The sequence below is a fragment of the Thamnophis sirtalis genome, unplaced genomic scaffold (genome assembly GCF_051295495.1).
Source record: "Thamnophis sirtalis isolate CommonGarterSnake01/CBP01778 unplaced genomic scaffold, rThaSir2_p1.2 scaffold_2, whole genome shotgun sequence".
Lineage (NCBI taxonomy): Eukaryota > Metazoa > Chordata > Lepidosauria > Squamata > Natricidae > Thamnophis > Thamnophis sirtalis.
In genome coordinates, this window is record NW_028261382.1 from 112,963,441 (window position 1) to 112,981,072 (window position 17,632).

General features: G+C 41.8%; 1 protein-coding gene across 2 annotated transcripts; it reads left to right on the plus strand.

Annotated features, from left to right (window-relative positions):
* Positions 1 to 1,384: 1,384 nt before the first annotated feature.
* TATDN1 (TatD DNase domain containing 1) lies at positions 1,385 to 17,335 on the plus strand. 2 transcript variants are annotated; one of them, XM_087706709.1, is made up of 12 exons: positions 1,385 to 1,515; positions 2,817 to 2,882; positions 4,592 to 4,641; positions 4,800 to 4,863; positions 7,956 to 8,099; positions 8,187 to 8,229; positions 10,344 to 10,429; positions 10,523 to 10,563; positions 12,752 to 12,828; positions 13,787 to 13,857; positions 16,410 to 16,536; positions 17,191 to 17,335. In XM_087706709.1, exons 1-12 carry the CDS (start codon positions 1,494 to 1,496, stop codon positions 17,291 to 17,293), a joined length of 894 nt encoding a protein of 297 aa, XP_087562835.1. In that variant the 5' UTR covers positions 1,385 to 1,493; the 3' UTR covers positions 17,294 to 17,335. The 2 variants fall into 2 exon arrangements, with proteins under 2 accessions (XP_087562835.1, XP_087562834.1); XM_087706708.1 differs by lacking the exon at positions 1,385 to 1,515 and adding an exon at positions 1,554 to 1,735.
* The last annotated feature ends 297 nt before the right edge of the window (positions 17,336 to 17,632 follow it).

The window sequence follows — 17,632 nt, forward strand, 5'->3', positions numbered from 1 at the left end:
TGAGAAGAGGCCAGAGGGAGTAGAAGATTTAAGTGGTGGAAGATTAATATTAATATTAATATTAATATTAATTAATTATTAATTAATTAATTAATTAAAGATTAATATTGTAATATATTTAAATATACTATCGTATGTATGTATGTGTGTGTGTATATATATATATACTTTACTAATATATATATATATATATATATATATATATATATATATATATATATATATATATATATATATATATATATATATATATATATATATATAATATTATATTATATATTATATATTATATTATATATTATATTATATATATATAATGTTTGTGCTGATAAATAAAGGGAGACTAGTATAGATCTATTTCAAGCTATTTAGCTCTCATCAGCTAGCCATACCCTTTGCTGGGAATCGAACTAATATACATACATACATACATACATACATACACACACACACACACACACACACACACACACACACATATAAGTAAAGTATGCCGTAGCATGTAGCATAGTACAGTATATAGCATAGTATATAGCATAATATAGAATAGAAGAATAGAATAGAATTCTTTATTGGCCAAGTGTGATTGGACACAAGGAATTTGTCTTTGGGGCATATGCTCTCAGTGTACATAAAAAGACAAGATACATTCGTCAATAATAATAAGGAATAATCATAAGGTAGAATAGTTTATGTCCAGGATACGAGGGGTCTCTAAATATTTCCACAGCCTCTTTTCCACTCGTGCAGTGTACAGGTCCTCAATGGAAGGCAGGCTGGTAGCAATTGCTTTTTCTGCATTTCTGATTATCCTCTGAAGTCTGTGTCTGTCTTGTTGTGTTGCAGAACCAAACCAGACAATTATAGAGGTGCAGATGACAGACTCAATCATTCCTCTGTAGAGTACAGTACAGCAGAGCAGGAGGTCTCCAACTTTGGCAACTCTAAGACTTGGGGACTTCAATTCCCAGAATTCCTCAGCCAGCTTTGTTTTACTGACTGAGCCCAAGTCCCCAAGTCTTAAAGTTGTCAAGGTTGGAGACCCTCTGTACGATGCGGTATAGTAAATTGTGATAACATCATTAGGGCAGGGTTGTACACACATACACACAAACACCGGCCAATACAAACGGAGCGGCCCGTTGCTAGGAAGGTGCTGGGAGTCTGCTGTTATTAAACGAGACTGACTTCACATTGATAGCTATTTTAACAGAATTTCTTTTTTAAAATTTAGCTTTTGTCTGGGCGCGTTGTGCAAAACCAACTCGTTGGAATCCTGGCGGCAAGAACGCCTTCTAGATAGCACCATAACTTAAGGCGGGCACTTCCTGCCCTGGAACGTTCCGTTTCCGGACGTTCCGTTTCCTTCGGGAGGGGGGGGGGCGGGGAGAAACAGTCGCGGTCCCGAGGCAACCGGAAATGAGGGGCGGCGCGTAACAACTCGTCTTCCTTCTGCCTCTTTGGGGCCATCGCGGGCTTCTGCCGCTGTCGTCATGAGTCGCTTCAAGTTCATTGGTGAGAGGGCGGTTGCCCTGGCAACTCGGGAACGGCGCGGCGTCCGGGCGGCCTGGGGCAGAATGCGGAGTTGGGTGGCCGTGGGAATGAATGACACGTGGGAACGCCTGCTCGGGCAACCCCTCCTGGGGAAGAATAGCAGTTGAGAAGCCCTTGGAGCTCGCTGGTCCCCGCTTGGTCTATGGAGATTCTCAGTCATCCAGTCATGGTTGTCCCAAAGGTGCTTTTTCAGGAGACAACTGGACTTTCTGGTTTTACTTTGAAGACGTTTCTTATCCAAGAAGCTTCTTCAACTCTGACAGGATAGTGGGGAATGGAAGGATTTATATTCCTTGCAGACAGCTGGTCCTTTGCATCCTTTTAGAGTAGGGGTCTCCAACCTTGGCAACTCTAAGCCTGGTGGACTTCAACTCCCAGAATTCCCCAGACAGCTAAGCTGGGAGTTCCCCAGAATTCCCCAGACAGCTAAGAATTCTGGGAGTTGAAGTCCTTCAGGCTTAAAGTTGCCAAGGTTGGAGACCCCTGTTTTAGAGGGTTGGTGAACCACTTGGAGGTTTATCTGTGTCCTCACGGTCACTTGAGTAGTGGTCCTGATTCCTGTAGTCTGCCATTTTTTTCCCTCTGGAAATCCATTCCTTATTCCCACACCATTCATAGGGTGTTCCTCCCAAATTGTATGGCTAAAACGTCAGTAGAGATTTTCAGCCATCCAAAGGTGCTTTTTCAGGAGGCAACTGGCTTTCTTGTATTTTCTTTGGTTCTCATCCAAGAAGCTTCTTCAGCTCTGATAGGATAGGTTGGGGTTTCAAAAGAAGAAGAAAAAAACAAAGTCCAGTTGCCTCCTGAAAAAGCACCTTTGGGACAAGCATAACCTGGCTGAGAATCTACAGACTTCTAGCTATACAATTTGGGACAAACACCCTTTAAATGGTGTGAGAGTAGGAATGGATTTCCAGAAGAAAAAGTGCAAACTAAAGGGATCAGGTACATCACTCGGGTGACCCTGAGGACACAGATAAACCTCCAAGTGCTTCACCGACCCTCTAAAAAGGATGCAAATGACCAGCTGTCTAAAAGGACTATAAATCCTCCCATTCCCCATTATCCTGTCAGAGGTGAAGAACCTGCTTGAGCCAATAGGGTTTTATTGAAGGCTCTCCTGTCAATGTTGAGCTGCAGTGGGGATGCTTTGGGAAGATGCTGAAAAGCAAAGATTACCTTTGCTGCAGGGAGCAAAATTATATACCTGCCCTCAACCCAGTTAGCAACTAATCATTGGTTTTTTTTTTTCTTTTAACTAGATATTGGTGTTAACTTAACCGATCCTATGTTCAGAGGTATTTACAGAGGCACCCAAAAACATAAAGGTAAAGCTTTTTATTGGTTTATTCCCAACACCAGATGTTGGGGTATATAGATGCAGAATAATTATAAGTAGGCCTTTTCATGCTGTATTTTCTCTGGACCCTGAAAAGGAAAGAAACCTCTAAGATGGAAGCCTTCATGTATTTTGTTTGATGTTCATTCACCTGATCACTGAAGAGAAAGCACTTTCTGTGCTATCAGTCGCTTTTTCAACTTCTTTCAATTTTTTTCCAAGCTTCATGGTCTTCTCCACTGACTTATGCCCAAAATATTTTAATTATTGCATTAGTGCCTCCAGAGAAGTTTGGTTTTATTTCATGAATTCAATTAGGATGCCCAAACTTAGCAACTTTAGGACTTGTGGACTTCAACTCCCAGAATTCCCCAGCCAACATATGGAGAGTTGAAGTCCACAGTCTTAAACTTGCCAAGGTTGGATACCTCTGAACTGATTTATTGAAGGTTGGACACTCCTGAACTAAAACATGAAGTCCAAGGTATTCATAACTATTTTTGTAGCATATGCCACAATTCAGGGACATCCATTTTTCTTTTTTCAGCGTTCCTTGTGATCCAGCCATCACAGCTATGTAACTCAGCTGGGGAAAGCATAGCCTTGACCAAAATGTACCTTTATTGTTAGTGTAATTTCTCTCTGTTTTGGTCTACTTCCTCTCAATTAAAAAGAATATTTCATGTCTAAGGTGAACATTGTTCTGAATTTTTGAGCATGGGAAGATAAATTCTGTTACTACAGGCAATTCTTAATTTATGGCCATTTGTTTAACAATTGTTTGAAGTTATGACGTACTGAAAAATGTGCCTTATGACCAAGTCATCACATTGAGAACCAATGCAATATCCCCACAGTCACAGTATCAAAATCTGGTGTTTGGCAACCAGGATGTACCAATAGTCCTCAACAATTGAACCCAAAATTTATGTTGTTAAGTGAGAAATTTATTGAGTTTTGCCCCACTTTACGGCTTTTCTTGCCATATTTGTTAAGTGAATTGTTGCAGTTGTTAAATTAGTAACAATTGTTAAGTGGATCCGGCTTCCCCATTGACTTTGCTTGTCACATGACTCTGGGACACTGCAACCGTCATAAATGTCAGTCAGTTGTCAAGCATCTGAATGTAAATCACATGATCCTGGGTATGCTACAATGATCATAAATGTGAAAAATGGTCATATATTTTGGTGCTGTTGTAACTTTGAACAATCACTAAATGAACTGTTGTAAGTTCAGGACTACGGTATCTGTATTTATAACAATTGCAACATCACAATTTGTGGTCTTCCCAAAGGGCTCTCAATAAGGAAAGTCAATGGAGAAAGCTGGAGTTGCTTGTAATTTCAAATACTGCTCCAAATCCTTATCAGCTGTGATCCCATTCCATCAATTTGGAGAAGGCTCTTCCTTTGAAGTTCTGTTGGAAAGTATATCAGCGCTCTAAATATATTGCATTTGTACACAGCAATATTTTTCCTGTCAAAAAGTTGAAAAGAGTGGAATGCTACATTCAGGTTTACAGTTTAATTAAGATGGCATAAGATGATTGCCATGCTTATTGTTACGAAGCTTTGAAGAACAAGACACACAAACCAGGAAATAGGAATTGTGAACAGTTATATGTTTGAGCATCACTGCGTTTTAAAAATATGGATTTTTAATTTAACATATTTATATGTATGTCTGTATTTGCAGATGATTTCTTGGACGTAATAGACAGAGCAGTAAAAATTGGGGTACAAAAGGTAACTTTGGCATTAAATGTTTTAAAATGTGTTCCTTTTTATTGTCTGAACTGTATTTTTCCTTGCTGTTGACTTTCAATTTATGTCCCCACACCCACAAAGCATATTAAACTTGGCATTTGGAAATTAGCATTTACATCTTTTTCTCTTCATTTCAGCTCATCATCACAGCTGGAAATTTACAAGACAGCAAAGATGCCTTGCAGCTGGCCCAAACCAATGGTATTTCTTTCCTTATATCATGCGCCACCCTTAAGTGGAATGCTTGAATTATACCACACTTGCATTTGCTTAAAAGGGAAGTGAAACTTTTCCTGCACCTGCAAATTAGGGAAGGTGCTTATCTCACCCTCACTGAGAAAAGAATATGGAGAGGATACAGTTCAGAGGTGGTATTTAACAGGTTCTGACCAGTTCTGGAGAGCCAGTAGCGGAAAATTTGAGTAGTTCGGAGAACCAGTAAATACCACCTCTGACTGGCCCCAACCTCATCTATTCTCTGCCTCCTGAGTCCCAGCTGATCAGGAGGGAATGGGGATTTTGCAGTATCCTTGCCAGAGATGGTATTCAGCAGGTTCTGACTAGTTCTGGAGAACCAGTAGCAGAAATTTTGAGTATTTCGGAGAACTACTAAATACCACCTCTGACTGGCCCCGCCCCCATCTATCCTCTGCCTCCTGAATCCCAGCTGATCGGGAGGGAATGGGGATTTTGCAGTATCCTTGCCAGAGGTGGTATTCAGCAGGTTCTGACTAGTTCTGGAGAACCAGTAGCAGAAATTTTGAGTATTTTGGAGAACTACTAAATACCACCTCTGACTGGCCCCGCCCCCATCTATTCTCTGCCTCCTGAATCCCAGCTGATCAGGAGGGAATGGGGATTTTGCAGTATCCTTGCCAGAGGTGGTATTCAGCAGGTTCTGACTAGTTCTGGAGAACCAGTAGCAGAAATTTTGAGTATTTTGGAGAACTACTAAATACCACCTCTGACTGGCCCCGCCCCCATCTATTCTCTGCCTCCTGAATCCCAGCTGATCAGGAGGGAATGGGGATTTTGCAGTATCCTTGCCAGAGATGGTATTCAGCAGGTTCTGACTAGTTCTGGAGAACCAGTAGCAGAAATTTTGAGTATTTCGGAGAACTACTAAATACCACCTCTGACTGGCCCCGCCCCCATCTATCCTCTGCCTCCTGAATCCCAGCTGATCGGGAGGGAATGGGGATTTTGCAGTATCCTTGCCAGAGGTGGTATTCAGCAGGTTCTGACTAGTTCTGGAGAACCAGTAGCAGAAATTTTGAGTATTTTGGAGAACTACTAAATACCACCTCTGACTGGCCCCGCCCCCATCTATTCTCTGCCTCCTGAATCCCAGCTGATCAGGAGGGAATGGGGATTTTGCAGTATCCTTGCCAGAGGTGGTATTCAGCAGGTTCTGACTAGTTCTGGAGAACCAGTAGCAGAAATTTTGAGTATTTTGGAGAACTACTAAATATCACCTCTGACTGGCCCCGCCCCCATCTATCCTCTGCCTCCTGAATCCCAGCTGATCAGGAGGGAATGGGGATTTTGCAGTATCCTTGCCAGAGGTGGTATTCAGCAGGTTCTGACTAGTTCTGGAGAACCAGTAGCAGAAATTTTGAGTATTTTGGAGAACTACTAAATATCACCTCTGACTGGCCCCGCCCCCATCTATCCTCTGCCTCCTGAATCCCAGCTGATCAAGAGGGAATGGGGATTTTGCAGTATCCTTGCCAGAGATGGTATTCAGCAGGTTCTGACTAGTTCTGGAGAACCAGTAGCAGAAATTTTGAGTATTTCGGAGAACTACTAAATACCACCTCTGACTGGCCCCACCCCCATCTATTCTCTGCCTCCTGAATCCCAGCTGATCAAGAGGGAATGGGGATTTTGTAGTAACCTTCCCCTGTCATGCCCACCAAGCTATGCCATACCCACCAAACCACGTCCACAGAACCAGTGGTAAAAAAAAATTGAATCCCACCACTGATCCAGTGGTCACATAATGAAAGCAAGGGCTTGACATGGGAGGAGAGAAATCGGGAGATGGCAAGTACAGGTAGTTCTCAACTTACAACCATTCATTTAGTGACCATTCAAAGTAAAAGGACAATGAAAAAATGTGATCTATGGCATTTTCCACACTTACAACCAATGCAGCATTCCCATGATCAAGATTTGGATGCTTGGCAACTGGCATGTACTTATGACAGGTCCCGGAGTCATGTGATCGATCCCCTTTTTGCCACCTTCTGACAAGCCAAGTCAATGGGGAAGTTAGATTCATTTAACAACCATGTTACCAATTTTAACAACCGCAGTGATTCCACTTGGTAAATGTGGCAAGAAAAGCCATACAACAAAAGTCACTTAGGAATTTCTCACTTAGCAGCATAAATTCTGGGCTTAATTTTGGTTGTATGCCGAAGACTATCTGCACATGTGTGTATTTGTGTAACGTGCTTGTATGTGGGGAGGATCTCCAGGAAAAGTTTGAGAGGCAGCTGACAATTGTCACTTCGGGCATCTACCTAGAGAGGAAAAGATTGGTTCCACCACAAAACCGCGTTCGACTAAAGCGCGCTTGACGAAACCGCGTACCTGACGTCATCACAGTGCGACGAAAAAAGCACGCTGTGAGCGCTAAACCTAAAATTAACCCTAAACCTAACCCCCCGAAACCTAACCCTAAACCTAACCCTTAACCTAACCCTAACCCTAAACCTAACCCTTAACCTAACCCTAAACCTAACCCTTAACCTAACGCTAACCCTAAACCTAACCCTAACCCTTACCTTAACGTGAATCGGCTTGCTTTCAAAGCGCTTTTTAAAGCGCCCTTTTTTCTCCGCGGTCGCTGTTGTCGCGCTGCTGATGACGTCAGTGACGCGCTTTAATTGGGCGCGCTTTAGTGGACCGCGGTTTTGTCGTGCCACGGAAAAGATTATCTAACTGGCGTTAATGCAGAAGAATGAATTGGTTGCAATTCCTACCCTTTCGTGTTACCTGATCCCATTTTGCAAACCTTCAGAGAAGCAAAGTCAAGAGAGAAGCCAGATCCACTTTAACCATGTTAATTTAACAACTGCGGTGATTCACTTTACAACTGTGGCAAGAAAAGTTGCCAAATGGAGCAACACTCATGTTCCCAAAACTCTCTTAACAACAGAAATTGTGGTTCTAAGTTGAGGACTATCTGTGTATACAGACAGCGCAGGTTCTTATTTTCCCTTTATCTTTTAATAAGAGTCTGCATCAGTTGGTTATATCTACTCTTTCATGTGGTCTGATTTCAGAAATGTTTTACAGTACCGTTGGCTGCCATCCCACTCGCTGTGGAGCATTCGATCAGGGTAATCCTGACCAGTACTTAGAGGAGTTGCAAGATTTAGCTGAGAAGAACAGAGGGAAAGTGGTCGCAGTTGGGGAGTGTGGCTTGGGTAGGTATTAACTCCCTGGAGTAAGTGCATTGTTTGTTCATGGCAATCTTTTGAAGGCCTCTTCACTGTCTGTTTTCCTCTTTCCAGACTTTGACAGATTAGAATTCTGCCCCAAAGACACCCAACTCAAGTAAGAAATGTATTTATTTTTTCAAATATATTCTTCTGGCCACCCTGTTTTTTTAACCTCCACATTGTGTACTGTTCTATAGAGGATTTTTTCCAGGAACGTCCATCAGAAGCCGTAAAACATCTTTGGCCTATGTTAAGCTGAAGGAAAAGCAAAGAGCAGGTCAACCTTTCCACTATTTATCCTCAGACTGAGGGTCGTAAAAGAGATTCTCTGTTTCCAAATCCCGTTATCCATCTCGACAGCGTAAGGGCTGCCCAGATTTTCATTCTGGATCTGGTGCTTCCGCTTAGTCTGATAAGACAGAAACGGCCATAAAATTACTGTATTTTTCGGAGTATAAGACGCACTGGAGTATAAGATGCACCAAGAGGCAAACCAAAAAAATTTTTTTTGCACTCTACAAACCTCCCAAAAACAGACTGTTTTTTGTGAAAATGGCCCCATTCCTCCCACCCCACAAAAGGCATGAATAGCCTTTAGGAAGCTTGTAGAGTGCTTGGGGAGACGACAAAACTGAGCAAAAATCGGTCCGTTTTTCGCTTATTTCTGCCCTCCCCAGCCCCCAGGAGTACTCTGGAAGCCTCTTAAAGGCTATGCACAGCCATTTTGGTAAAGGCGGTGGGGTTTCAGGAGTCACAAAATGCTGTATTCAGTGTATGACACACCCAGATTTTCGGCGTCTTTTTTGAAGGAAAAAGGTGCGTCTTATACTCCAAGTAATACGGTAGATGGCTGGGATCAGGTGACCAAGTTGCATCTCTGTGTGGGATGTGAAAGCCCAGAGGGCAATCTGCATTTCTCCCAAAGGGGGAAATGTCCAGTGATGGGCTGGTTCAGACCAGTTTGGGCAAACTGATAGTTGTGACCTGCCTAGCACTATGCCATTCTATTTAGGCATGTTTTTGAAGCCGCACGCATGTGTGCAAGGCGCGCGAGCAAAGCAAATGCGTGGAAGGTCATGCGCATATGCGGGTGGCACACTGACATTTCCAGTGCTGGGCGAACCGGTTGTTAATTTATGTGGCGCCCACCTCTGGAAATGTCCACATCATAGTGCAGATTGCCATTTTTATGTACGTTTGTGTTTGTATGTTTGTGTATCTTTCTCCCTCCCTGAAAGCTGTTGCCACAGAGTAAGACATTACTAAGAGGAGTGGGTATCTTTGCTCAGGAATTAGTCAGCCAAGAAAAGTTAAATGAAATGTTGGGGGGGGGAACAGTTTTTAGGAACAAAAAAAGTAACACAAAAGAACATTTTTACTAAACTTCGTTCACATGGATTGTCTTGCTGGATCCCTTTTTTAGCATTTGGCAAAAATTGATCAGACACTTTTAGATGCTCACAATAAGGGGATATTCAACATCTTTTTGGTCCTGACATTGCAGGCAGTCTTTGCCTGCAATCTTTACAACCACAATTCTAACCAGGATGTTTACTTTATCTTTTTTGCCATGGTTGTTAAATCAATCAGACCCCATGGTCACATGATCAAAATTTGGGCACCTGGCAACTAGCATGCATTTACGATGTTTGGTTTTAGCATCTTGGGAATCACCTAATCCCCATTTGCAACCTTCCCAGCTGTCTTCCATCACCTGTGGATGCTTGTAAGCGCAAGCACCGATTGTCACCTTTTTCAGTCCCATTATAACTTGGTTGGCTAAACGAAAGGTTGTAAATTGAGGACTACCTGTATTAGGCTAGCAAGATGTAGAATGTCTTGGTTACAAATATATGTAAACTTTTAAAATATTTGCCTCTCTGATGGAAGATCACAAAACAGGTCTGTGTTTTCTGCACACCTCTGCTGTTTTGGAGACCTGCGTTAGTCATGGCACAGCTAAAACCCTTTCACAGTCCAGAGGTAATTGGGCTGTTTTCTTGGGCATTTCGGTCAGGACTAAGAACTCCTGTCTGTCTGGAAAAGGGTAATATGTGTGATTCCCAATTGCTGGCTCTCTAAAATGGTTTGAAGTCAATTATTACTTTGTCTCTGAAATCTTTTTTTTTTTTAATGATGTATTGGCTTGTCATCCAGAATGACAATTGAGCCGCCGTATAAACCCTATAGATTCAGTGACTGGTAAATAAAATTTTTATTTTCTTTCAGGTATTTTGAAAAACAGTTTGATCTAGCTGAGCAAACCAAATTGCCAATGTTTTTGCACTGTAGGAATTCGCACCCAGAATTCCTAGGTGAGTTTTGTTAGGGGATTAGAAGAAGAAACGTATACTTTTGAGGGAACATAAGCTCTTGGGATTCTAAAATCAAATTCTTCTTTTCCATAGATATAATGAGACGAAATAGAGAGCGGTGTACAGGAGGAGTGGTAAGTGTAACACAGCTATAATGTTTTTCAGCATTACACGTATTTTGTGATTTAAACATCTATTGCTATATTTGTATTACAAATAGGTTAGAGATTTATCTTTGTGTCTGCATTCTTTGCCCAAACCTTCTAAAACTCTAGTGGAAGAAATAGCAGTTTGGATCTAGCATCAAGCCAATTTTTGTTTGTTTGTTATGAATTGGAATTTCTGTCATCTGAATCTTTTTGTTTTAAATTTGGCAAGTGTCCTTGGATGAACTGGTCAACCTTAAGTCATGTTAGCCATGTTTAGAAGTTGAACAGGGATAGACTGGGATACCAGCGTCTGGTGGGGTAGTGTTCTGACCTAGGCTTCCTTAAAAAGCAAGAAGCAGAGTCTTGGTCCGGGCAAAACCCCTATTATTTACACGACTGTGAATGCCTTTCATTCACAGTCAGCAAGGCTTAGCAAACAGTCTTTCAGAGGAATGTTTATCAACAAAAACCTTATCTCATTTGGAGAGCTGCCAAATAACTAGTTTCCAAACACAGGGCAAGGCAAAACTTAGCACAGAGTCAAGTTACAAACAGAACTTTCCACTCTTGAAACAACTGACTAAACGAATTGTTTCTTGCAAAAACTCCTTTTGCTCTTTTGTATCCTATGGGAGGGGCCAATCACCTTCAAGGTGCAGCTTTACTCTTAAGTCGACCCTGCTTTCTTAGTTGTTCTTGTCTTCTGGCAGCTCTGCACATGCGCACACTGGGAACAGGCTCCAGTTGTTCCTCTGCCTCACTGCTGTCTAGCTCCCTCTCTGCCTCCGGCACAGAGCCCTCGTCTGAGCTTTCCTCAGCCCCCAGGAATGGGCCATGTTCCTCCCTAACCTCCTCACTGTCCGACTCTGCTGCCATCTCCTCTGGCGGGCGACAATAGGTAGCACAAAGAAAAACACAGCTGTGAAAGAGAGAGAAGCCACACCTTCTTCTTAGGCGGAATTGTCAGTTGGTCTTACCTGAACTGCATGTCTTGAAGGATGGCGTGGGAGCAGTCACAGCTGGGTATTGTCATGGCCCATCTGCCCAGAGACTGAGTTAAATCTTGAGGCCACACCTCTACCCCTCCTCTGACTCTCCCAGATTAACCAATGATCCAGTCAAGGTGTCTTTAGAAGGAAGGGAACAGGGTAACCCCCCCTCCCCTCCTGGTCCCTGACTGAACGGTAACACTCTACTCAGGCACACCCTGCGTGGGGCGCACTATGGGTGGGAAGTGACTGCTCCCATGCCATCCTTCAAGACATGCAGTTCAGGTAAGACCAACTGACAGTCTCCGAAGTGGGGCGTGGGAGGAGTCAAAGTTGGGATCTACCAAAGCTAGGTGTCCCTGGGAGGGACCATAGGGCCTGAGTCCCCCCGAGTATTCAGCACTCTCTGGAGGACTCTCCTCCCAAAGGATGCCTCCGCGGAGGCGAAGGCGTCCAGTCTATAGTGTCTGATGAACGGAGAGGGCGAAGCCCATGCTGCTGCCCTGCAAATGTCTTCAATGGGGGCCTGGGTAGCCCAGGCCGCCAAAGTGGCTGCACTCCTGGTGGAGTGTGTGGTGATGCCCTCAGGCACCTGAAGTCCCTGTGCCTCGTAGGCCTTGGAGATGGCTAGCCTGATCCATCTACTGATGTTGGCTGGGGAGACTTTTGCTCCCTTGGTTGCCGGGTGTTAGGAGACAAAAAGGGCCTCTGACCGCCTGATGGGCGAAGTGTGCTTTAGATAGATGCGCAGCGCCCTCCTGACATTCAGGTGATGCCAGGACCTCTCCCTTCCGCTGGGGGGAGCTGGACAAAAATTTGGGAGTGAAAAAATCTCCTGAGCCCTATGAAAGGGAGAATTGATCTTTGGCATGAAGGCAGGGTCGAGTCTTAGGACCACCCTGTTACTGTGGAAGATGCAGAGATCCGCCCTGGCTGACAGTGTGTTGATCTCTGACACCCTCCTGGCCGAGGTAATAGCCACGAGGAACCTTGAGCGTGAGCAGCTGAAGACTCCCCTCCCTTAGCGGCTTGAAGGGTGCTTCCAGGAGAGTCTGGAGCACTATAGGTAGGTCAGCGCTGACTACCGCTGTCGTCAGCGACGCGGTTTAATCGGGCGCGGCTTAGTCGAGTGCGGTTTTGTGGTGCCACGCTTATGATATATATGCTTCTAATTATTTTTATAGGTTCACTCTTTTGATGGCACCAAAGAAGAAGCGGCAGCTCTCATAGATCTGGATCTTTATATAGGGATTAATGGTTGGTAAGTTATTTTAAACATTAACTCTTCCATCGAGCTTTCATTTTTAGTTTGGTAGGTGTTTGTGACTTAAAAATTTTTTTTTAAAAGGTAGCTCATTTACCACGTAGTGCAGAGATGGGCAACTTTATGACCTGTGGACTTCAAGTCCCAGAATTCCTAAGTCAGCTCCTGAGTCAGGAAACAAGGACAAAAGATGCTAGTAGGCTGTCCATGCTATGTTTGATGGGCCACATTAGCTTTCTAAAGCACTGCAATTATGTTAGGTTCCCCTCGCACATATGTGCTAGTTGTTCCCGACTCAAGGGGGCGGTGCTCATCTCCATTACAAAGCCGAAGAGCCAGTGCTGTCTGAAGACGTCTTCGTGGTCATGCAGTCGGCATGACTAAACGCCGAAGACGCACTGTTACGCAATGCTAGGGATTCGAACCGCCGAACTTTCTGATCCACAAGCTCAGCGTCTTAGCCACTGAGCCACCACATCCCTTGTCAATAATATACAACAATCAAAATCTCAGTCAGTTATGCTAGTCTTAGCTCAGAAAAATCCTTTATCTGCAATTTTCAGATAAGGTATCCAGTTCAAGAACTTAGGAAATCCTCCTGATGACCAAAGGGTTAGAAATAATTTTGAATACAACATTACTCACCTCGATCTCACCCCCACTTTACAAAATACAGAAAATGAAAAGTGAGCAAAATATAAAGCTGTGACTTTAGAAGCCTCAGAGCTTCTGTGTATCGAGATGCAATAGAATTCAAATTTAATTACATTTAATGCATTGTTGCTCTCCTAGTTTTTAGTTGGGAAAAAAAATCATTCTAATGTCAATTGGAGTATGTTCAATACCGGTTCAAAAAACAAAAATTATGTATTGAATTTTGGGAGCAGTTTCTTTTTTATGCTCCTCAACAAAAGTAGACAATTTTAGCTAACAAGCTTCTAAAATTTATTTCCAGTTCTCTGAAAACTGAAGCCAACCTTGAAACAGTGAAGTCAATTCCCAGCGAAAGGTTAATGATAGAGACAGGTAAGTAGCTTTGCTTTCACTAATTTATCGTTTTCAAAATTAGATCTGAGATATATTTGGGTTGCAGTCTTGAGATGGTGCATCCAAATCACAGGCCAGATGCAAGGTTAGCTTAGTATGTTTATGGAGACACTCAATCATCCAGGTCATGGTTGTCCCAAAGTGGCTTTTCCAAAAGTCAAGTGGACTCTCTTGGGTTTTTTCTTTGAAAACATTTCATTCCTCATCCAAGAAGCTTCTTGGGTAAGAACGGGAGTAGCTTCTTGAATTAAGAAGTGAAACGTTTTTAAAAAAAAAAAACAATCACCAAGAAAGTCTAGTTGCCTTTTGGAAAAGCAGCTTTGTGTTAGCTTAGCATGATTATCCAGAGAGCTAATTCATCAATAAAAAAGGGGAAATGCCCCTTTAAAAAAAATGTCAGTCCTTTAGTCATATTGCAAAACAGATTCAGGAACAAAATATTCCAAAGAAACCTGGAATCTTCCATTCCTGTTGTGGATCATGCCATTCTGGGGACAGTTTGGTGGGTTTCTGGAAGCAAGCCTGGTGAATAAAAATGTGTTCCAGACAACACTTCCAGAAAACTCTTGAATGAGCCACAAAAACAGCAGGACGCAGAAAAAGAACTCCAAACTATTCTGCTCCCAAGCCTGGCATTTTGCCAGATCCACGTCAAATATTGGATTATACTTTTCTCTCTGTTATCAGCAAAACCCAGCCTGATAACCTTTGTGTGTATATTAGGCCCTTAACTTTCATAACCCTAAACAAGGCTGAAGTGGAGACTTGCATTGCCAAGGTATCTGGAAAGTACCATTTTGTGGGAGAAAAGTGGCAAAACCTGTATCATCCTGCAAGCACAATCTATGTGTAAGTTGTTGCATCCGTTTTGTGATGCAAATACATAAGGGCAAACTTTGCACCATGACATCACCGTGTGTGTTTTGACAACAATCTATGAAGGCGGCTTTTGAGGAAGAGCATAATACTGGTAGAACACGGTTACCCTTATGTGTTACTCACTCTTTCCCCAAAGTAGATGAAACAAAGGTATAATAGCAATAGCACTTATACCGCTTCACGGTGCTTTACAGCTGCCTCTAAGCGGTTTACAGAGTCAGCATCTTGCCCCCAACAATCTGGAGCCTCATTTTACCAACCTCTGATGGATGAAAGGCTGAACCTTCACCAACCTTGAGCCTGGTGAGATCTGAACTGCCAAATTGCAGGCAGCCGGCAAGCAGCAGAAGTAGCGGCAAGCAGCAGAAGTAGCCTGCTGTACTACACTCTAACCACTGTGCCACCATGGCTCTATAGCGTCATCGTGATCTGGTGGGATGTATATCTTTCCATCAATCAACTAGCTATGGGCAGCCCTGCTTACATATGGCTGTAAGCTAGGTAAGAGCAGAAAAATATATCAAACGTTGTGCTTGGTAATCTTTTTTTCCCCTCAGAAACTGTTTACATAATAATACATTTTAAATGAATATGTTGGTGGAGCAAGCTTTACCAAATAGAGTGCCTTATGATTTATTTTATATGATATTGTCAGCAAATTCTAATTAACGACTGTTCCAAAAGGGCTGGGTAATAAGATTCAGACAGGTTTCAGTGGAAGCTTAACACAGTATTTCAAACAATCTCTTCAGTATCTTATCAGTTACCAAAATCAGATACAATAGAACCTTAGTTTAATGGGTTTTAGATAAAATAGGCAGTTTCACTTGGATGTCACCAAGTTTTAACAAGACATCCTTTTCCCCCAAATGGTTCATTAAATCAGAGTTTTGAATATACCAACCTAAGAAGGGTGTAGTCTTTGGAATAATTGTATTGATATTGCTGTTTTATATTCAGTCTGCACTTCCAGCTACTTGTAAAAGCCACTTATATACAGATAATCCTTAACTTACAACTATTGTGTTTCCTGAAAATAAGACAGGGTCTTATTTTCTTTTGACCCCCGAAATAAGCGCTTGGCCTGATTTTGGGGAGGTCTTATTATTTTTGAGGTGCAGGAGACAGCGAGCATGGTCACCTCATGGCTGCAGCTGTGTTGCAATATTTTCGGGAATGGCTTATTATCTGGGGAGGTCTTACTTTCAGGGAAACAGGGTATTCATGACCATTCAAATGGTTGTAGTATCCCAGGTCACGTGATCACCTTTTGCAACCTGAAAAGTGAAGTCAATGAGGAAGCCAGATTCACTTAACAACCATGTTAGTAATGTAAAAACTGCAGTGTTTCAACTAACTGGCAGGAAAGGCCGTAAAATGTGGCAACACTCACTTAACACATGTCTCATTTATCAACAGAAATTTTAGGCTCAATAGTGGTCGTAAATCTAGGACTACCTGTATTTACTGCCTGTAACAATTTTGAAGCAATCAAATGAGAATTTTTAATTTTATTTCCAAAGTGCCATGTGAAAGATATATACTGTATATATAAGGAAGAAATGAGACAAGCAGGAATGTAAGACACAAGTGTTCAAGTTCCTGAAATTAGTTATAAAACTACTATTTTTTTTCTTTTATTCTCTGATTAGATGCTCCCTGGTGTGGAGTGAAAAACACCCACGCAGGCTCAAAATTTGTAAAAACCACATTTCCAACCAAAAAGAAATGGGAAGCAGGACACTGCCTAAAGGACAGAAATGAACTTTGCCATATAATGTAAGTACTGTTTGCTGTTCCTGTAGAGATTCAGTCCAGCAGAGATTAGTCATGATTGAAGCTGATCTAATGAGTTAGCCATGACAGGCTCAAATTACAAAGCTTTAAATGGGGACGTGCTGGCATCTAACTCTATCTAGGTCGCAGCGAAAGAATATAATACTTTATAAAACGTATTTCTGAACTTCCATTTCTTCAGTGCAACATAACAACATGAGATTTATTTTGCTGGAGCATATCTAGATATCATCTATTTTTGCAATTTCACAGCGGCCAACAAAATGGCACTGAGAAGTATTAATCTGCTATTATATCAATCCCACAAACTTAGGCTAACCTTAATTGCTTCAAACGGCTTGATAAAACATGCTTTTAAATTAACCACTATTACCCACCATTCTAGGCTTCAGTGATAAAACCTGGTCAGTCATAACCAAAACAAAGACTGAGAAGCATACAGGGTAGAATTCATTGCTGTTTTGTTAGATCATCATTTAGGGTGGCATTTAGTGAATGCAACTCCAAAATTGCTTTTTTTTTAAAAAAAAAAATCACAAATACAGCTTATGTATCTTTCATGCAATTTTATCAAAAGTTGTCATGAACTTCTATAAATTATTCTTTTTTCAATAACATTTGTTTGTTTCATTGTAGCCAGATACTGGAAATACTAGCAACAGTTCGTGAAGAGGAGCCATTAGAACTGGCCAATATTATGTATAACAACACTATTAAAACTTTCTTTCCAGATATGTAAATCCAGTTAATTCTGTTCATAAAATAAAATAATCTAAGTCTACTCCCTAATTCTGAAATCATTATTTAAAAGTATGTTTGCCATATATGATGTATAAAAGGTATGTGTGGAAATCCTTGCCTTTATTGGGAATTTTCTGGCATTTTAGAAATGTTTTTCTTTCCCAGTAATTCAGATAATTTGATTGTGTAACTGCACAATAACCAGATTTCTGTTTTAAAAAGTTATAACAAGAGTTCCATAAATAAATGTTATTTCCTTCATTTCCCAAGGTTATGTTTTCTTCTATAAATAAATACTAGAAGGAATGGTATCTTTTAAGGAAACCTAAGCTTTCAT

Bases quoted from the DNA above. Each gene is read 5' to 3' on its own strand.
- TATDN1 (XM_087706708.1), top strand. From the start codon at position 1,606: ATGACACGTGGGAACGCCTGCTCGGGCAACCCCTCCTGGGGAAGAATA. The intron at 2,883-4,591 runs GTAAAGCTTTTT...CTGTATTTGCAG, and splicing joins AGGCACCCAAAAACATAAAG to ATGATTTCTTGGACGTAATA. The intron at 4,642-4,799 runs GTAACTTTGGCA...TCTTCATTTCAG, and splicing joins TAAAAATTGGGGTACAAAAG to CTCATCATCACAGCTGGAAA.